Source organism: Electrophorus electricus, chromosome 22 (assembly GCF_013358815.1).
Source record: "Electrophorus electricus isolate fEleEle1 chromosome 22, fEleEle1.pri, whole genome shotgun sequence".
Lineage (NCBI taxonomy): Eukaryota > Metazoa > Chordata > Actinopteri > Gymnotiformes > Gymnotidae > Electrophorus > Electrophorus electricus.
The window spans coordinates 6870531-6892349 of record NC_049556.1 but is presented as its reverse complement, the minus strand read 5'-3'; the positions used below and the strand labels follow the sequence as shown (position 1 = coordinate 6892349).

The 21819-nt window shown below is 43.9% G+C and overlaps 1 protein-coding gene across 4 annotated transcripts in view; it reads left to right on the top strand.

Annotated features, from left to right (window-relative positions):
• The window catches only part of si:dkey-151g10.3 (serine/threonine-protein kinase WNK3), a 47695-nt gene extending 26233 nt beyond the window's left edge, over positions 1–21462 (top strand). For 2 of the 4 annotated variants that reach the window (XM_035521339.1, XM_035521338.1), the window contains exons 10-24: positions 4388–7939; positions 8330–8370; positions 8488–8614; positions 8761–8877; positions 9048–9149; positions 9307–9355; positions 9538–9690; positions 9861–11776; positions 12031–12148; positions 16526–16611; positions 16808–17142; positions 17319–17548; positions 17741–17839; positions 17957–18138; positions 18350–21462. In XM_035521339.1, coding sequence (XP_035377232.1) covers positions 4388–7939; positions 8330–8370; positions 8488–8614; positions 8761–8877; positions 9048–9149; positions 9307–9355; positions 9538–9690; positions 9861–11776; positions 12031–12148; positions 16526–16611; positions 16808–17142; positions 17319–17548; positions 17741–17839; positions 17957–18138; positions 18350–18883 — 7641 coding nt within the window. In that variant the 3' untranslated portion in view covers positions 18884–21462. The remainder of the gene's footprint in view (positions 1–4387; positions 7940–8329; positions 8371–8487; positions 8615–8760; positions 8878–9047; positions 9150–9306; positions 9356–9537; positions 9691–9860; positions 11777–12030; positions 12149–16525; positions 16612–16807; positions 17143–17318; positions 17549–17740; positions 17840–17956; positions 18139–18349) is intronic. The other 2 variants (XM_035521340.1, XM_027016477.2) reach the window with 2 other exon arrangements.
• The last annotated feature ends 357 nt before the right edge of the window (positions 21463–21819 follow it).

Sequence of the window (21819 nt, the reverse complement as noted above, 5' to 3'; positions counted from 1 at the left end):
AAATTAGATGACGAATGCAGAAATAAAACAGCTTTTGCTGACTGAATGCACACACTGGTGAATAAGCATTTTTTTCTTTATTTATTAGGTAGTGCAGAGTGCAGGGGCTGCATCTCATGCCCTGATGTTTCCTGTTGGTCAGAGCAGAGGGGTTCCAAATGTGCCTATTGGCCAGGGTGGTGGGTTGTCTAGCACGTCCGTTGGCCAAAGAGGTGGCAGGGCTCATAGCCTCCCTGTGGCACAGGCTTTCATTCAGCCGGTTGCTATGGCAACACAGATCTTGTCTGGTGTTAGAACTATATATATATATGTGTGTGTATGTGTGTATGTGTGTGTGTGTATGTGTGTGTGTGTGTATGTGTGTGTGTGTGTGTGTGTGTGTGTGTGTATGTATGTGTGTGTGTGTGTGTGTGTGTGTATGTATGTGTGTGTATGTGTGTGTGTTTGTGTTTGTTTGTGTGTGTGTGTGTGTGTGTGTGTGTGTGTCCAGGCAGACTGTTCAGATGTGCAGGTACACCTATTTCAAGCAAGCAGTCTATATATCTTAATTTAAATATTGGAATGTGGATTTGCCCCTAATGTGATATATGGAGCCACTGCTATGGTATTTCCCTCTGTGTATAAAAGACAAGGACAGAGTAGTTTTGCAGTCAGTAACCTAAGCTTTGGTATAATGCATGCTAATACAATTCAGGGCTCTGGCCTTTGAATTTCCATAATGCTCTTATTACATGTTTCCACTGACATGATTTTTCCACTATAGTGCTGAAATGTAAAGTCTAATTTTCATGTCCATACAAGCATCCTGTTTTTAACATTTTAATAAGGCTGGCTGCATTGAGATGCATCCCCATCTTGTGGTGCTTTAGGATATTTTACCACTGAATATTATTAAAGTCAAACAGCTGTTGTCAAAAAGCAGCTTTACAAATGTCTGAGTCCAAGCCTCCAGTAAGCAAGCCAAGTCTGAAAGTAGCAAAGAAAAACTCCCTTGAGCATGAGGAAGAAAGCTTGAGAGGAAGCAAGACTCAAAGGGGGGGGGGGGGGGGGGGGCATCCTCCTCTGGCCGAGAATGAACACTACAATGACAACAATATAAACACGCAGAATAAGTGGTGAGAGGGTGAGTGAGAGAGGGAAAAAAAATAAAGAAATAAGTAATCACTGTCTAGTTCAGTTTTCTAGAATATGGTGTGCATGTGTCCAAAACACATCTTGCATGAGAACCTCTTTCAGGGGCAATGGAGAAGTAGTTGGCTGGGGTGGAGGTGTGGTGGGCTACAGCAGGGGAGATCAGGGGGTGGTGGGAGGAGCCATGGCAGCTGAGACCAGTTGAAGCTCAGAAACATGACATCAGGGGTAGGTGTACCATGGTAGAAACAGAGAGACTAGATTATTAGGCATTTCCAGGTGCAAGGGTGTGTAAAATAGGGAACTATAATATTCAAAGCTGAACTCTGGCAGATCTAGATATGGCAGCACAGCTAAAAGAATAGAGCCAGAAGGAAACACAGGCACCCTGAAACATCAGCACTCTGCCGCTCTCAGTCAACTAACTTGAGTGACAAAAGAGAGGTGAAGTGACAGCATGATAACATCCCAGTTTACCAGAACTCTCAATGCCCATGGCCCTCCAAATCTACACCATTACCTAAGATGGGAAGTAGTTAATAAAATGCCTGACAGTACAAACTCAGTATTCAGCCTAGCCTTAAATATTGAGACTGTGTCTTAGTCTCGAACATTTACAGGAAGGTTATTCCATAGTGTGTGAGCTTTTCTGCTGTAGATTTTCTTATTTTTGGTACTAGTAAAGCACCTTATGATCTAAGCAGATGTGGTGTATCTAAGCAGAAGTGGTGGGTGTTTGCTAAGGTACTGTGGGGCAAGACCATTCTGTGCTTTGCAGGTCATTAGAAATATTTTATAATCAATACAACATTTTACTGGGAAGCAATGTAACAGCTAAGATGGGGATAATATGATCAGATTTTCTAGTTCTAGTAAGAACTCTAGCTGCTGCATTTTGAACTAGCTGGAGCTTGTTTAGGCACTTGAGCTACTGGTAGAGCCAGATAGTATGGCATTGCAGTAGTGGAATCTTGAATTGATAAATGCATGGATCTACTTTTCTGCATCATGTGAGAAGAGTATTTTCCTAATCTTTGCAATGTTCCTGAGGTGGAGAAGGGCGGTCCTAGAAATATTTACATGAGCTTAGATCAAGAGACTGGGATCCATAGTCACTCCAAAATCTTTAACTAAAAGGGTGTGATTGGGAGACCATTGGGGTTCATTAAGTAATTAGAGAGCGAGGTCCTAGCTCTCTGTGTGCCTACTATAAGCACTTCTGTTTTCTCAGGATTAAGTGAGAGAAAGTTTCTCAACATCCAGTGTCTGACGTCCTTTATGCATTCATCAATAATACTAAGATGATACATGTCCTCTGGTTTGGCTGAGACATATAGCTGAGGATCCTCAGTGTAGCAGTGGAAACTAGCACAGTGTTTACATATGTCATCTAGAGGTAGCATATATAAAGTAAAAAGTAGAGGCCCTAGAACAGATCCTTGTGGGACACCATAGCTACGCTTGTTGTATGCTGAAAAGTCTCTTTATGATAACAAACTTGTTGCAATCAGATGGGTAAGATTTAAACCAGGAAAGGGCTGTTCCCCTAATCCCAACAACATTTTCAACTCTATCTAGTAAAATGTTGATATATAGTGTCAAATGCTGCACTCAGATCAAGCAATATAAGCAAAGAAACATAACCCCGGTCAGAAGCCAACATTAGGTCATTAACTACTTTAATCAGTGCTGTCTCTGTATTATGATGAGGCTTAAACCCTGGCTGAAAGACTTCATGTATCTGGTTCTGATTCAAGTATGATCTTAGCTGCTGAGCTACAGCTTTTTCTAGGATCTTGGAAATGAATGGACGATTTGAGATTGGCCTGTAGTTTGACATCTGACAGGGGTCGAGATTAGATTACAGTCCTCGTTTTAATTAGACATGACAAAGCAGACTATATTGGCACTTTTTAATTAAATGATTATTTAATTAGATGATTTCTGGCTAAGATCTATAGATGGAGTTATCCAACCTTGCTGAATCTGCATTGTGAGATTTTCCTTGAATGGTAGCCTTGAAAAAGGCTTTTCAGTTCGATATGTGAAAGATTGAGTGAGCTGAACGAACATGTCACAGGTAAAAGCTATTGCAGGGAACTAAAGCCAAAACAAGAAACACCTGAATAAGGGTGGGGAAATCGCACAAGATGAGACAAGAATACAAACATTGCCATAGGGACAAAACCTAAAACAAACCAAACAGAACACATGGAGCTCAAGTTCACAGAAACTGTGACACAGACAGTGACTACACCACAATGCCTGTCTCACTTGTAGTCACTATTCAAAGTTAGTTGGCTAAGGAAGCATGTCAGTAGACAGCGACATTTTACTAATAATGTGTAACCCCATCTTCAGAATGCTAAGAGAGGCAAGGCTGCTATAGACTAGCCCCATAGTGAAAGTAATACATTTCACTGGTCAGAATTTGCTAATAGACTTACATTAGAAAACCCTTTTAAAGTATTACCAGAAGGGGCATGTAGGCATGTGCACAGCAACCAGCAGCCATATTACCAAGCAATTTTGATTAGTTCCACTCTCAGATGTATTCGATAGTAACCAAGAATATGTAAAGCAGCCTATATGAATAGGTTGATAGTATTTACTTTACTTGGGAAATATGACTATTATTACTTCCATCCATTTTTTTGTTATATACCGCTCTGAAAGGTTAGAAGCACCTGACTGCACACAACTGAGATATATAAGCTATATAGGCTATATATAAAATGCATTACAAGCATTCTGTCAGCACACGTGCGATTTGTTAAAGCCTTTATTTACATAGTGAGGCCTTCTCCAGTACCAGTATGGTAGAGATAATGATAAAGATGGCAGTTGTTCAGAATAGGCCAGAACACAGCATGACAGTGAGAAAACTAATATTACATGCATTGATATTACAAGTTTTCTGACCAGTAAAGGGTAACTACATTTCTAAAATTGCTAATTGAAAGTGTAGCCTCTCACTTTAGGAATAGTGGTGAATTGTACTTAACATGATTTTACTGACATTATTTTACTGAGTCTAAGCATAACATAGTATCCAAGCAAGAAGAAACAGAAGATGAAAAGTATGAACAGCCTGTACTAAACCTTAGATTCCACTTTGTCCTGTTATACTTGGATAATTAATGTCACCCCTACTAATGCATCGTCTTACTCTGTTTTCTCCCCAATCTTTCTTCTTGACACTGACATCTCATTCCATGCCCTCCCCAATCAATAATATGTTCACACATATCTGTAGTCTCTCACCACATATCCCTCTGATTCACAAATGCCATTCCTCCAGCCAGGAGAGGCAGTGACTCCCCATGCTTCACAAATACAGTCCCAGTCATACGTACCCTCCATTTCATCCCAGACACCAATTAATGTCCTACCTGCACCCATGTCTGCTGGAGATCCTACAGGATCCTCACAAGGGAGAATAATGCTGCAAACTCCACAGAACCAACCAAACGTTACACCTCTGCAACAGCCAGAAAATGTGTCTCAACCAACTGCAGTTCAGACACAACAACAGATAGTATTAGATCTACAGACTACATTTATACAACCACATTCATCACCATCACAGCAGGCAAATGTGAAACCACAACCACAGGCGGTTTTATTACAACAGATGGACCAAATTCAGCAGAGTACCTTGCTGCAACAGCCTCCTGCATCATCAGGAATGCAATCCCACCAGACTGAGCAACCACAAGTGGTTTTGCAGGAGCAGCAGCAGCTCCATTCAAATGTACCTCCACAGCCGTATATACCACAGCAGCAACCACAGACTCTGGCTAACCCACAGCAAACAGAAACACCACACCAGGTATATTCACAGCAACCTGCAGGAGTGGCCCAGCAGCAGCAACCTGTAATTCAACAAGTCCAGCAGCAGGTGCCATTACAGCAATCTTTAATGGAACAGCAGCAACAGAAACCACAGTTGTTATTGCAACAACAGGTATATGTGCCACGACAGGCTGATTCACAAGAACAGACCATGTTACAACAAGCAACAGTGCTACAATCGGCCTCTCAGCCGTTACAACTTGGGGAGCAGCAACAAGCAGCACTTATTATGCAACAGCACATTGAACAACAAAATCAACAGCAAATCTATTTACAACAGCATCAACATATAGAGCAGCAAAAGATGCTTCTTCCACAACAGCAAAATGCTGTAGTACAACAGCAGATTAAGCAACAACAGCAAACCATACAGAATCAGCAGCAAGTAGAGCAACAGCAGGCAATTTTACAACAAGCAGAACAGCAACGGCAACAACACGCACTATTGCAACAGCATTTGGAGCAACAACAGGTTTTACGGCACCAACAACAGTTAGAACAGCAACAAGCTCTTTTGCAGCAACAACAGTTTGAACAACAGCAAGCTTTGTTGAAGCAAAAACAACAGCCACAGTTAGACCAGCAAGTGTTGTTTCAACATCAACAGCTAGATCAACAAGCTTTTGTTCAACAAAAATTTGAGCAGCAAGCACTGTTGAAACAGCAGCAAATAGAGAAGCAACAAGCAGCTCTATTGCAGCAGCAGCTAGAGCAACAGCAAAAGCAAGCTGTTTTACAGCAGCAACAAGCACTACTTCAACAGCAACACCAATTAGATCAACAAGTGCTGTTACAACAGCAACAAGTGGAGCAACAGCAAGCTTTTCTACAGCAGCAACAACAGTTTGAACAAAAGCAACAACCTATACAGCAGCAAAGTTTACAATCTCAAATACAACAAATAGAGCAGCATACATTTCAGCCACAGATGGATCAAGCACAACAGGTGTTACTCCAACAACAGAGAGAACAGCAGTTGCAACAGCAAGCTCTACTACAAAAACAACAAATTGAGATACAGCAGCAGCTACAACAGCAATCTTTGTTGCTACAGCAAAAACAGCAGCAACAACTGGACCAACAAGCAGATCATGGGCAACATCACAGTGGAAAACAGAAAGGTGTCACTCTTGAGCAACAGCAGCAGGCTTTACTCAAGCAACAGCAGGAACTACAGCAGCTGCACCAGCAGGCCTTGTTGTTACAACAGCAACAACAGTTGGACCAACAAGCAGTCCTCAGCCAACACCTTGAGACAGTTCAGCAAATCAGTCAGATACCTCAATGTATTACTCAACAGATTATAGCCACACCCCTTCAGCCTCACAGTACTCTTACTCATCACCAAATAGAGCAACAGCAACAAGCATTTACTCAGCAGCAAGTTGCTTTCTCACAGCAGCAACAGAAAACTTCTGTAGTGGAATCACAAGTCCCAGCTGTTGGTCAAGTAGCATCACAAATGGTTAGCTCCAAAATTACAAACCAGATACAAACCCCAGGACACAATCAGCAACTTATACCAGCCCCAGCAGCAGCTGAACCACAAGGGCAAATACAACAAAGTCAAGGTGACACTGTGGCACAAATCCATGGTCAAATTCCGGTGCAGACCCAAAGTCACACTAGACCACAATCAATGGTTTTAATCCTGGGACAGACGCAACCCACACAGTTTCAAATTCCTCAAGGAACCCAGCAAATGTCCAATGCTCCATTACAGAGTCACACCACAGTACAGCCACAACTACAGACACAACCTTATGACCAAACTCAGAAGCAGACTCAAATGCTCTTACAGGGACAGAGTTATACAACTCAAGTCTTGCCAACTCAAACTGTAGCTCCTGTTCTTTGTCAAGTCCAAGCAGTACCTCCATCAACTCAAATACCTAACCAAATGCAGCCTCAGGCCCCTTCGTCCTTGCTGCCAATTCAGTATGCTCAAGCTTCACAAATGAGTCAGCAGACCCTCCAGCCAGTCCATCTGGACCTAACGAAGGGGACCCAACAGCAACAGTTTCCACCACAACAATATCACCAAGCTGTGCTGTCTCCAGTGTCAGTGGGAAGTACCGTTGGAGCAACATCAGCCACTGTACCTACTACCTTGATAACCACTCAGCAGTGCTTACAACAGACAGGTCAGACTCAAATTCAAAGTCAGGCGCAAACTCCGGCGATCCTACAGGTGCAACAACAGCCGGTTTCCATGCCAGTGCAGACTGTCATGCAGCCTGTACCACCTGTACCATCTCAAGTTCCTCAACAGTATGAGCAGCACATACACATTCATCAGATGCAGCAGCTTCAGGCCCAGCCAGTTTTGTCAACTGCAAAGCAAGTTTCACTACCACAGCAAACAGCAGTGGCACTAGATCTAAATCACCAGCCATCTCAGCTAGCATCCGCCTTGCATCCTGTGGTTCCCGCACATGTCCCACCAATCCAGATGCCTCAGACACAAAGTCAGACTGCTCCTCTTTACAGTCAGGATGTAGCAGGTGTACCATCTTCTCCACAACATCAGTCTCAGCCAGCCATACCTGCTCACACTCACACCCAGACAAGCACACAGGCACAAACACACATGCACACACAGACTCATGTCCAAACACAGGCCCACATGCATACTCAGACACACACTGAGACCCCAGACACATTAGTGAAGCCACCTTACTCCCAGGGTGCATTGCAGCCCCCACAGATACCGTCTAGCCCATGTCATACATTCCTCCAACCATCCACCACAATATCAGGCCTCCAGGCTGTTGCTTCAGCTTCAGAGCTCCCTGCCTCAGCTGAGGTACAGTTAAGCCAAGCTGGGCAAACTGATATGGCTCATAACTCCCCTCCCACCATCCATGCTTCACAGCCCCTTGGTTCTAATAGCCCTGCTTTTGCACCGAACCTGCTGCCAGACTGTGACACTGCATTGCTGGGCATTTCACAGGTATAAAGGAACACCCCTATCAGTGTAACATTACTTAAGACTGTACGGCGCAAGACATCCCGTACGTCTTTGAGAGCAAAAAGATATCATAACAACCCTCTCTAATTCTTAATTCTTAATAATTTCATAAGCATGTAGTCTACTTTGTATTTTTTAAATCGGTGTTAAATATTAATAGCTACAGAATCAAACTTATGCTTACATGCTTGTTATTTCCAGGTTGTTTTACCTTAATTCTCAGGCTTAAATACTTTCAGTGTTTATATAAAAATGTATATTACTTTCACTTTGAAGTTTATAGTATTTACTGTTGGCATTTCATTTTTACTGTACATATCTATATATTTCTGTTTTCTTTATGTTGCTTTGTGTCTTGATCTAAATTAACAGGAGAGCCCAAACCAGTCTGCCAATCAGCATTCATTATCAAGGTATTTAAGAAAATACGTAACCACATTTTTTACCACAAGTGGTTTTTTTGGGGGCGGGGTTTGTATAAGGTCAATGTACTCTAACATTCTGATTTGCTTCTAAACAACTGCTTACAGCTCTGCTCCAGCCAATGGAGAGGAATCCCAGTCATTCAATGGGAAAGTGGAAAGAGTGAAACCTCAGAGGAGAGCGTCCTGCAATCGTTCTGAGAGAGCCACTCACTTTCAGCTGAGCATGCTGCAGGTGAGCCTTTACTCAACTTCAGAATCAAATTGGATATTTGCAGTACATTCAACAAGCAATCACAGCTGGGTAGTTCAGCAGAAAAAAATATGTTCAGTTAAACCTTTCAGATTAAGACTTAGGACTTAATATATTGCTTTTTCTAGGTTTCAAACACCGGAGACAACATGGTGGAGTGCCAGCTCGAAACCCACAGTAACAAGATGGTCACTTTCAAGTTTGATACTGAGGGAGACGCACCTGAGGACATAGCTGATTACATGGTAAAAAAATCTGAGCCTCTTTTGTGATTTTAATTGAAAATGAAACACAAATAATTAATTCAAATCAAATTATTTTCTTTGTTTAGTGTTTGTCCTTGCCTGCTGAGTTTAAACTTTGAAAAAGAAACTTAAAAATTGCAAAGAATATATATCTCAATGTTCTTATGGAGGTCGAAGAGGATTTTGTCCTTGAGTCAGAGAAGGAGAAGTTTGTAGAGGATCTGAGGGCCATAGTGCAGAAAGCCCAGGAGATCCTGAGCACTCAGTCACAGGTCTGTCTGCTCTAGCATTATGAAATCATATTTGGTCCATACATCCAAAATTTGTCATTATACCATTCATCAAACATTAAAAATACACCAGTTGTTTTCCCACATTTTCCTACACACTCTGAATTTACAGTAGTAAATGATTTGTTTTCATTCTCAGAACGGATCTATGGAGCAGCTACATGTGGGCACTCCATCAAGTTCAACTAGTGAGCACCATGTTTAGTCTTGATTTGTTTTACCTTCATGTTACGTCTTCTGATCCCTGGATTAATCAAGTTATTTGATTAAAACGAGTTGTCTTTGTCCCTTGGTTGCAGATGTTAATGAACTAGTTTTCAAGATTGAAAACATGGATAGAGATTGCATTTCTTTTTTCTTGCTTCATCAGTGGACTCGGCCCCTCAGTCTTCTCCAGTGGGTCGCTGGCGATTTTTTATCAATCAGACTATTCGACATCGTGACTCCCACTCCAATCAAGGAGCCACCACTCCACCTGCAGTAGGGGAGAGCCAAGGCTCCAAGACCACGGAAATTGAGAGAGGTATTCTGCAACAACACTGCCCTGGAATTATGACTGATTTATACAGTTTTGAACATTTATGATCTTACACTCTGTTATCATGGTTTTACTTAATGTAACTTCAATATTCATTATTAGTAATTCATTATTTAACCTTACTAAGAATGACTTGTACTCCATACTTGCTGTAGCTTCAGACCATGAGGGTTCACAGCAGTCAGATGTTCTCTCTGGACTCATAGCTCCCCCCTGTTCCTCGCTTTTGGTGTCCTCCATCCCTGCCTCTGTTCCTGACACCACTGCCACAGACTCTGCTGCCTGTGCCCCACTAACTGTCCAGAAGCCTACGTCCACTGCAGCTCCTGCTAATCAAGACATAACGGCTATCGCACAACGAGATCCTAGCAAAGTGTCAGCAACAGCCATTCAAGCCCCAGTCCGCAACCCGGCCTCTGTACCTCCTGTTGTCCCCTTTCCTGAGGCTGAGCCTGAGCCCACAACTTGTTCCAGTGTTGGCCTGTGCCCAGGAGAGCCTTCTGCTAAGGTGCATGACATGCCTGAGAATCAGCAGCCCTTCTCTGGCCCATCTTCTGCTTCTATGTTAAGTCATGGCGACCGAGTACAGCAACAGTTGCCTCAAACCCCAGTATCAACAATGCAGAATGCAGAAGTCCTCCAACAAGGTCTCCCACAGCAACAACTCACAGAGGCTCAGGCAACACAGTCGGTGATGGCCAGCAACGATCAAACTCTGATTCAGCAGCAGCTTCCACAACATCAGCAACAACAGTTGCAGCTGACTTTACAGCAGACAGCACAGCAGCCAGTCCATCAGCTAACTCACCAAGTACAGCTTCAAACTGGCCACACAGAGCCACAAACCTTACAACAGCCTAAGCCAATGGAGACGAAGCCCCAGCCTCTGACCCAGGCTAGTGCTGGTGCCCCTTCAGTCTCAGAGCTGAGCGCACACTATGTGACCTTTCCAGGCCAGCACCCAGTACCTGAGTTGCATCCAGTGCAACAGTCGGTACTTCAGCAAATTCTGCAACACAAGACACAGCCTGAACCTCAACCACAACCGCTCTGTCCACCGACTGTTGACTTACAGTTGCATGGTCTCCAGCAGCAGGACAGCATAGAGAAGATGGAGCCACATTCAGTGGTGCAGAAGCAGGCGGTTCCCATACAGCAGCATGCGCAGCAGGACACGGTGCAGAACCCTGTGGCACTGGCTATGCAGCCTCAGCAAGGCTTCCAAACACAAGAGCCTTCACAGCACAGACCACAGGTTCAGTCTGTGGCCCTACAGCCAGAGTCTGCTGAGCCAATGCAGACCCAGCCGCTACAGCAGGTGCCACAGGACAAGCCTCAGCCTGGTGTTCCACCTGTACAAAAGCAGCCATCTTTTCAGCAGTCTGAATCTGAGGTCTCCACTGGTGAGGCAGCTGTTTCAGAGGAGGTTTTCAGCCAGTCTGCTTCTCTACAGCCCTTGTCTGATGCCTCCCTGCCCCCTCTCCCACTCCCGGAGGCACCTCCGCCCGTCTTGGCGCACATCCTCACGCCCTCCCCTGTCCAGCCCTCTTCAGTGGCTGAGTCGGACAGTGAGGGCCCCCCGAAAATCGAGTTTGTGGACAACCGCATAAAGACGCTGGACGAGAAGCTACGGACTCTGTTGTACCAAGAGCACAACACAGGTGGAGCTGTGCTGGGATGTTCCACTATTGCCCTTACTCAAGCTCTTGCCTCCACCTCTGCCTCTACCATGGTACCGGCTTCTGCTGGGGGAGATGAGTCATCTGAATCCCACCCAGTGTCTGTCTCTGCCTTTCAACCCCCTCCCGTCTCCTCCTCGGACACCTCTCCGCACTCCTCCTCCCGCACCGCTTCCTCCACCACTCCTCGCTCCTCCTCTACCTCTCCGGACAGAGAGAGAATGGGAACAGGAGAGGAAGACGTGACCCAGCCCACTCTAGTTCCTCCAGCTGCTGTGGATCACCAACCCGCTTCGTCGTTCTCCTCCACCTCTCCTCCCTGTTCCCTCCTGTCTCCACCACAGGATCCTGCGCCTGGACCCCTGCCTCCACCCAGTGAACCTGCAGTCCTTGTAAGTCAAGCCCACAAAACCAGCCCAGGCTGGTTTGGTGTGCTTGGTGTTACACCAGTGTCCTTGACGATGAACAACAAATTCCATATTCTGATGTTGCAATTCTGCTAAATACATAATTTGGCTCACTACAAGACTTACTGTTGTTACTAATGTTGTAACTAACTTGTTGAATCTATACTGTCTGCACATGTGTTGCTTCCACAGCACTTTATTTCTAATATATCACCATGTTTCCCCTTCCGGCCTTCCAGGCTGCCCCCTCCCCCTATGATAGCAGTGTCCCCGGAGACGTCCCGTGGCTTCCCCCCTCTCAGCAGCCCACCCTCCTGCAGCCGGGACAGCAGCAGCAGCAGCACCACAATGCAGGAGGTGGATATTTTGGCCTAAACCTGACATGTCCTAGTATCAGAAATCCCGTTAGCAAGAAATCCTGGACTCGCAAATTCAAAAGCTGGGCGTGCAAACTGCGCCACTCCGCCAGCTTGTTCAAGAAGCCCCGAGTCCAGCAAGGTAGCGTCTGCACAGAGCGAAAGAGCGCGAGCGAGTGAGGGGTGTGGGTGGGCTAGCATTTGAAATGAATGTGTAAATTACAAGTACTACTGCACATGTAGCTGACCCTTACCTTGCTAGATAGGGATTGTCTTAAAAAGTACTGTTAGTATTAATAATCAACTATTAATCCTAATAGTAGTTTTCAAAGTGATGTGACCATCATGTCTTGATACCACTACATTATCTTAAAATTATGTGTTTAACCTTTTAACATCGATTAGTTTTAAGTTGCTCTACATGGACTTTGTTGTAGCTTCTTATCATTTGTTTGCATGGGTTACCCAGGGCTAAGAACAGTGGAGGGGAAGTGGAAGAGTGAGTAGGACAGGACAGAGCAATGTAATGGAGGTGACCATGGATGCCAGCACCTCGTCCATTCGCAGAACAGTAAAGTCAAGCTCAGCCCACCACGTCCTGCCCCTCACCTGCCTGCACAGTTGGGCTTCCCTTTCCAAAGGGCCAGTGCCACGCTGCCCCAAAGCACAGTGTCTGAAAAGGACACCCGCACGGGCCACCCACCCACTGGCCCACTGGATGGTGTAAAGTTTGCACCTGTGACGTATTTTAAAGTTTAAAAAAAAAAAAAAAAAAGCCAAGGATATTAAGGTTTGCTTTATCCATTCCATTTAATGAGTAAATGGGAAAAGTTTTATTTTATCATTTATCCAGCTTTTAAAAAGCGCAGGTGCAAATTATTTACCAAAGAGACAAATCAGTCTGGCACAATAGGTTTATTGATAGGTTTATCAATCAGTCAGTCAATAGGTTTATCACAATAGAATTTTTGGTCATGAGTTTTATTTGGCATTAAATTCATAAATGGATTTGATGGCTAAAGTATTTTTTTAAAGAACCCCATCAACTACTCAGCTTTAAGAACTATCTGACCTATAGTTGAAATCAGCTTAGTCTGACATGTTTATATTTGTTGTGGTTCTCTTTCAAACATTTGTTTGGTATCTCAGTGCAGGAATGCCTCAGGCATGACCAACTATGGAAGCACCAATAGCAGATGTCAGTTGACAGAGCTGTCACTGCTGTGGCATGGGGGCCCCATATCTAGCATTGTACTGCCCCTGGAGTGTCCTTCTCACTCTCTTTTCTGTGCAGCTTATCTCAGCCTCAGACAGAACTGCCTTCTTTCCTAACTGCTCACAGACAAATCTTGACAGGGTATGGTTGCCAAGTGCAGGAATGCAGTTTGCGTTCCAGTTTCTCTGCCATCTCACCAGACTTCTAACTTTCAACAGCAGAAATTTCTCATGTTGACTCATCTGTATTAGAAAGGCTGGTTATCAAGCTGAGCTAGCCCCTGCTTGGTTGCTAGCTCTCAACTCATAAGCTAACCTGCTATCTACCGCTTAGCTACACCGTAAAGGCAAGCAAATTTGCATTCTTACTTATACACCTTGTTGTGTGGGGATATATGTCTGTTGAGTTGCTGCTACTGCTACTCCTGTTAAGGCTTCACTAAAGGTTATGAGCCCTTCTGCTGTGCCTGGTGACTTGTGACTCTCATGTCTGATAAAGAATCACATCCCCTGTGCATCTTGTGAATGAGGGTTAAACATGCTCAAACGATTGTCATGGAAATGGATAGCTGCAACCACTGCAGGGGACAGTCACTGCACTTCAGATCTGCTTGGGCATTACAGCTTCATCCAAAGACAACCTGCTCTTCTTTTTGTGCTTTGGAAGGAAGTTACTACTAAGCTTGGCACCAGGTGGCCTGCCTCGAAGAAATCCTGGCATTGAGTTGGATCTCTATGAAGACAAGAGGTTTACCTCTCCTGTTACTCCCTGCAGGTCTGGAATGTGTGGTTGAACTGAAGTGCTAGTAAAACCCCTTTTCTCCCTGACTTCCTGTCGAAGGCTACTCGAAGCAAGACATTGACGGTACAGAAGACCTTAGATCCTCTCCTCAAATCATTGTGGAGCCTTCAGCCAAATCTTTCCCTCCTGCCTGGTAAAATGGAGTGCTTTACTACCTCTCTATCTCCTCCATCTCAGCCTATCAAGCCAAGCTGCTTAAGGAAATAGAAAAACAGCTGGAGAAAGTGTACTCCCCTGTACATCCCAGTGGTCCTAAAGACCTGTTTGAGCCCCTTATAAGAAGCAGGCCAAAGAGTTTGATGTCAATCAAGCCAGCAGTTTCTGCTCAGTGTCACAGGCAGCACCCAGACAAAGAAATTTTGTGACCAGAAAGTGGTGCTGATTACCCCGTGTCTTCTACAAATGCATAGGGAGAGCACTGACTCCTTGTGAGACTGTTTCATCCTATATTCGTAATTATCTCATTTGCTGACACACACTGCTCCATGTGACGCATGCCTTTGTGCAACAGCAAGATGCCAGGCAGAGCTTCACACAGTGATGATACTTCCTCATCTACAAGATCAGTTTAAGCTTCATCTACAGGATCAGTTAGAGTAAAAACTGTGTAGTCACAACTCTTTAAAACAGACTTCATCTCTTTCTGCTATTCTGTCAGAGACGGGGTCCTCCCACTTCAGTTCTCTCGTTGCCACTCACATGCCAGGCATCATGAACACAGGATTTCCTGAGGGGGACCTCCATTTCCAGCCTGCTCTGTGAGAGACAGGGTTGCTGTGGATCTCCTTAACTCAATCATACACTTTCTTCTGTGTCATAAACGGTGACATGCCCGTGGGTGTAGACATACTGCTTCAACAGCAGCTTCACATGATGTTTTATGCATTTCTGCCTCTGAGCCTTATTCATCCCTCTCTAGCCAGTGAATGAAATGCATCCCTTTCTATGGCACCTTACTGGTCCAGGTGGCTGTGTAAAGTGAAGATTGCCAGGCTCCTTGAGAAAGTGCTGTGGCCTTCCCCTGAGAAAGCACTCCCTCTCCCAGGCTCCAGGCGCAGACATGTCATCCCTACAGAGCATCTTCACCTCTGTGGTGTTTGAAAGGCTGAACCTTCCTAAAGTGGTCACCACCATCCAGGCAGCTGGCATCTACACAGAGGCCTCATCCCCTTTCAGTGTTCCATGGTAGAAATTTTGCTTCTTACAACACTTTTTTGGACAAAGGTTGAGGGCTTGTCCACCATTAAGGTGTATTCAGCAGTTATCTCTGCTCAAACCTTTTGGTCAGCACCATGCATCTGCAGATTTGTGAATCCTTTTAAGATACTGGAGAGTCTGGACACACAGACAGGTCTGTTATGGGCAGCCATATATCAGCAGAGACTGCCCTGTTGGTGCTTCCACAGTCATAGTGAACTCATGCTTTCAAAGAACGTGGGTTATGTAAGTGAGCTACAATCCACAGTCATGTGGTATGTGAATAATAATTCATAAGTACATTACCAGAACTGTAGATAAGATCCTGTTCTTTGCTGCCTGGGTAGGCTTTTGTAACCGTTCTTTTTAATATTACCTGCATGTCTATATATAATTTATGATCATCATTAAGCAATAGAGTCATATGCTTTGTTGTGAGTACTCTATATACATGATCATATCATATATATCACAACACCCTGTTCAAAATACATTGTGTGTATATGTCATAGTGTATCAATTACTGTTGCATGTGCCTGATTAGTGTACCTGTGTATCATTTGGATGTATATCAGATTCCAAATACATGCAGCAAATTTACTCTAAGACTGTAATGTTCTTAAGCATCACACACCCCATCCAGGGCCCTGTGATACTGTGTGTGTGTGTGTGTGTGTGTGTGTGTGTGTGTGTGTGGCTGGGAGGGTAGGGTGAGCTGGTGTTTTTATCTTGATATCCAAAACTCGTACTGCTTAACCTGCATCGCATACAACTGATTTTACTTTGTATTGAGACAGTTTCCCATTTCCAACTGCACCATGCATCTTCTCAGCATACTATATGAGCTCAATTTTCATGGAAATATTACTGTCCATAAATAAATAAGATACCAATTTGCTGTACTCACATAGAGCAATGTAACTTTTACATGCATGGTAGTTTGTTAAGTCGATCCTGAAAGTGTGTAAGTATGTGTGTGTGTTATGGTTCAATTATTAACACAATATTCCTGTGTTTGTCGTGTCTGTGTCTTATCTGTGGGATTTGACATAAATCCCTTCATTCTGTGCTGGACTTGTCTTTTTGTGTGTTGTTTTTCTGTGTTGTTTGATTGTGCTGGCCTTGTCCTCGTGTCTTCCTCTTCTCTTCCATCGCTCTGGACAGACGGGAACTCTGACAGTCAGGCAGTGAAAGAGGAGAGAGAGATACCATCAGATATGCAGCCCTGCTCGCACAGAGGACGTTTCCAGGTGCCAGGCCTTTCTCTGAGTATTCAATTGCATGTATCTGATGGTCACATTAATCTTATATATTCATCCATATATCTTCTAATAAGCATATACTATCTGATTCTCCCCTGGCCCTTCAGATTCACCTTGTAATAAAGGGTTCGGAGAAAGACTATAGAGGTCACAGAGTGCAGGACACGTGTCCTTTTTCCTCCAGGTGACTCCGGTTCCGCAGGCTGTGGACCCGGCTCCCCTAGCAGAGGTGGCTCAGGGCCAGGAGAGTGTGCTCGAGACTGTGGGGCGTTTCTCTGTGACGCGGGCTGAGCAGAGAGAGGAGCAGCTCTCCGACAGCTCCCCTGTCTCTCCAGACCTGGAGAGGGACAGGAGGAGGACCAAAGGGAAGGAAGGGGAGAAGGAGGAGAAGAGGGCCCCTCTGGGGGGTGGGCATCAGGCCCCACGCAACCACACGCACTCCCCAAGGGCCAGTAGTGACGATGAGAGTGAGGTGGAGGATGAGGACCTAAGGAGAGAGTTGCACAAGCTCCGAGAAAAGTGAGGCCATCCTCTCTCTCAAACACTGACCCTGTCTCAGTCAAACACATCTAACGTAACAATGTCTCTCTCCTTCTTTTTCACTCGGTCTCTCTCATATTTTCGGTTCTTTTTGTCTCCTAACTAAATCCACCTTTCCTTCCGTCACCCGGCGTGCCCCTCCGGCTGTTCTGTAGGCACATCAAAGAGGTGGTGTCCCTGCAAGCGCAGCAGAACCGTGAGCTGCAGGAGCTTTACAAGCAACTGCGCAGTCTAAAAGACCACAGGCAGCCCCTGGGGCTGGCTCATATGCCTCCCCTTCCTACCACATCCCTGGCCATCTCCCCGCGCAGACCCCGCCCTGCCAAGAGCAAACTCCGCCCCCGGCCCCATTCCCACATGGACAACAACGGAGTCGTGCATCAAGGTGCTGACCACACCCTTCATCTGCAGTTTCCTCATTATAATATAGACATTTTCTGTTTATAAGGTGTATAAGAAAAAATTTTGTCTACATAGCGTAGAATAGCACTGATTCTGTCTGGAAAACCAGTACAAAGCTTTGATATCCCACTAATATGCCATATCTGCCCCGACACACACTTTCTCTCCCTTTCAGGGAGTCTCCTGCAGTCTAGCAGTTTTTCCGGTGGAGAGCAAACCAGGCTGCGTTCGCACAGCAACCTAGAAAAATCACCTCCAGTGACCACCAAGAGAGGTAAAGAAGCAGAAATGAATGCAGCAAAAAGATCCATACGACAGTGCTTCCTAAAGGCAGGTGCGCTGAAGATGACTGGTACTAAAAGAAAATGTTTCCTTGTTGTCATTATTTCAGACCACAGTCCTCCAGTCCGGTGTTCATCCAATAAAAAGAGCACATTCACAGACGAACTGCACAAACTCGTAGATGATTGGACAAAAGAGGCAGTTGGGCCTGCCCAACCCAAACCTTCACTCAATCAGATCAAACAAATTCAGCAGGTGCAGGAACTGGGTGCCTGGAACCAGTCCACTGAGGTAGAGTGTGTTTATTCAGCAAATATTTGATTTTCAGATGTATTAGTATGAATATTTTGATTATTTAGTGTAATATCTGATAGTAGTATAAATAAGTAAATTCTGCGTGTATGTATGTAAATAGTGTCAAGGAAGTTCATGAAAACATCATTTTACATTTATACATGTGAATGGTTTCAGTGGGGATACTGATGTATATCTGTGTCCTCAGGCGTCACCTCCAGGCTGGTACCCCACAGCTTCTCTTAACCCCCACAGTGCTCCTGTATTAGCCAGCCTGTCTGCCATGGCTTGCCCACCCTACAGTACAGCAGGCCAAACCCAGCCAGCTCCTACACAGCCCCCCATTGGCCCCCTAGCACAGCAGAGCCTCCATCTGCAGGCCCAGGCCTTCACAGCGCTGCCGTACAGCCAGCCCCCTCTGCAGCCACAGCACACGCAGATCCTCCCCGGGGCACTGCCACCCAACCAGGCCCTGCTTCTCGCCCCCGCGCAGGTGCAGCCGCCAGCCTGTGGCGTGCACGCGCAGCTACCCCCTCACGCCGCTCCCTCCCCCACGTGCACCAGCACCACAGGACCCCCGCCGGTCCCACCTACCACCATCACCGCCGCCTCTAGTTCTGCCTCTGCCACCCTCTGCTCAGATTCATCGTGCTCCTCCACCTGCTCCGCCTCAACCCTGCCTCCTGGTAATAAACTCCGCCCCGCGCCCCCTACCTCTGCCCTGCCTTTAGGACAGCAGTGAGCACAAGTGAGCACAACTGGACAGAGAGAGAGAATAACAGACAGGACACAGGATTTTGAATGAAAGTAGAGAAGAGGCTTGTTTTTGAAGAATGTTTGAGCATAACATGAATACTACAGTATGTAGAACAAGAACACTAGGGACCAGGGGCTTCTTAGCGTTGGCGCATATAGGTGTGAGGATGTATAAATTATTTAATGCGTGTGTATTTGTGTGTATGCGTGTGAGGGTGTTTACATTATTCCCCCAAAACATATCCTCTGCGTGTTTCTGCACTCTCAAGGTTTCTATACAACACAGTTGAACCTCAACTCTTCCATATATACATATATACAAGACGACCTTTTCTGACATTAAAAAATTGTCATTTTCGTTTTATTTATGAACACCTCTGTTGAAAGGACCGTTAGCGTATTAAAAAGTGCAATTAGTAATATTTAAATTAATTTCTGTGTTGTTGTGTTGCCTGTCTGTAAAGTGTAAAGGACTTATTTTTTTAAATGCACACAGAGATGACCAGATAAACAGTAAGACACCATTTTAAAAGAATATAGCACAAAAAAGGTCTCAACAAATAATGAAGCAGAAATGATGCAGTTTCAGCAACCGCATGTTCTGCAACTGAGCATGATGACAGTTACCTGGCAACAGTCATCTTAGCTACGAGTCCAACCTAAACATTGATTGTTCACTGCAGTGCACGGATTAGGCATGCTCTTCATGTTCTTCTATTGTACATTAATAGTACATTAATTATTAATAGTGGTAACATCTAAGATTAATTTAAGGGATGTTATAGAATAACACGAATAGCTTCCATCTGACTAGATGGATTTCAGTCCAGTGTTCTGTAAGCTGTGTGGCTGTGTACAACTGAGCATAACTAATTTGACTGCAGTGTTTGCTTTTTCTCGTTTGTAGACTCTCCTTCTTGGGGGTTTACGGTGTGAATTCTAATTCCATAGTGAGGACATACAGGTCCAGAGCTTTTAGGGCACTTCGAATGAAGCAAACTGCTTGGTCTTGCACTTGATCTGTGTTTTGCACAGCTATGTTTGTGCTTCTGAGCACACCAAACTGTGAACAAGTCACCTGCATACATATTTTGTTTTTTTGTTTTTTTTTGGGTGAAAACACAAGAAACATCAAAATCTGCACACAGGTATATATTGTAATACATGAAATGAGTCATGTGATTTTGCTTCATACTTCAACAAACAACACAAATAAAACTGCCAAGTGAATTTAAGAATGGATTACTTTGCACCTCAGCTTTCCAGATACGATGCCTTTCAGAGTAGCGTTATTGAGTGTTTTTAAGTCGTGAGATTGATAGCCTTCTGTGTGTGGCCCCAGGGTCCAGCCTCTTCAAGTCCGCACCTGATAATTGTTTACAGATGTGTATCTTTCCATGCAAAAACAAAGAAACAACTAAATGAATGCAGGGATTGTGTTCTGTGGCCATGCAAAAGCAATTGCCAGACAGCAAAGAGAGTCTTTTGGCTTGTGCTTTAAATGTCCAGACATTTTTCCTGGGTTTCATCCTTAAATATATATTGCCTGTACACAAAAACATGACCAGCTACATACATGCCTGTGTTACGATAATTAAAAATAAAAATATATGGGCCGTTGATTAAGGATCTTTAGGTTTGAACACAGTAATGCACAGAAGGCTTTGAATGTTTAAAAAAAAATTATTTTTTCAGCATTACATAAGGCATATGGGAATATGTTGTGCAGTGTTCACAGAGACTACAGAAGGACACAAAATGGGGAAAAAAAAAGTTAATTTATTTTGTGATATTACTTATGCCATGTAATGCTTGAGCTAATGAATGTTTTATTAAAAGTGAACACGACTGGCATGTGAGTATCGGAATAACTAAACAGCCACTAAATATGTGCAGATTCTCTATGGAAACAACCCACATCTAAGTAGCTATGGAACATAATAATGGTGGTGAGATTATGTGCTGTTAATATTGACACGGCTGCCATTTGTCACTGCTCTGACAGGAAACATGGGACATTGTCCTATTTTGAGGTGTTATCAAAATGTAATCTAAAAGAAAGCATTATTTTTGTATTTTGAACTGGGGATGTAAAAATGTAAAACGTACTGAAAATGTATTGATCGTTTCAAAAAGGTTGCAGTTATCTGATGCATTGGTCCTCAGCTTTGTGCTGTTCCCCTGCTTGGGATATAGCTTAGCTATGAGATTGATACTCTAATGTTTAGTTTTCTGATAGGAATTTTTCATTTAAATTTATCGGAATTGGTGTGAGGAACTATTTTTCACTGCCTAGTGCCCATCTGATGAATTTGTAGACATGTTTACCAGGGGACCCCAGAATGACTTAACTGAGCACCAATGATTCAAGGTTATTTGATCCAAAATAATCTAAAAGACTAAACTTTTATTTCTGGTAATTTAGCTACTGTAAAATTGTAACTAATTCAATTGTTGATTTTATTTATGTTTTGTAACTAATCACAATAAAAGATGGTGTTAAACCTGAAAATATGATTCTCTTTTACATGTTTTATAACAATAAAATATTTAAATATATACATTTTAAAAAGAGGTTTACAAAATGCTGTGCAGGGTGACCAAAGCAGATTACAAATACAAAAAAAGACAAAAAACAATAAATAGAGCAAATTCAAATTTAAAAGAAAATAAAACAATGCATTGGATATGATTTTTTTAGAAACTACTTAAACTCATAAAGAAATGGAACCTAGTTAGTCAATGTAGTTTAATGCTACTTTAGACCAGCAGATGTCTCTGAGATCACAGATATCGTCATACTCCTAAAGTGGTTCACACCTCATTTAAATTTGAGTGCCAAAACTTTGTCAATGTCCTTATTTCTCACAAGCAGTACAGTCCAGATATTGTGCAGATGTTTCCACAAATACTGTTTTACTG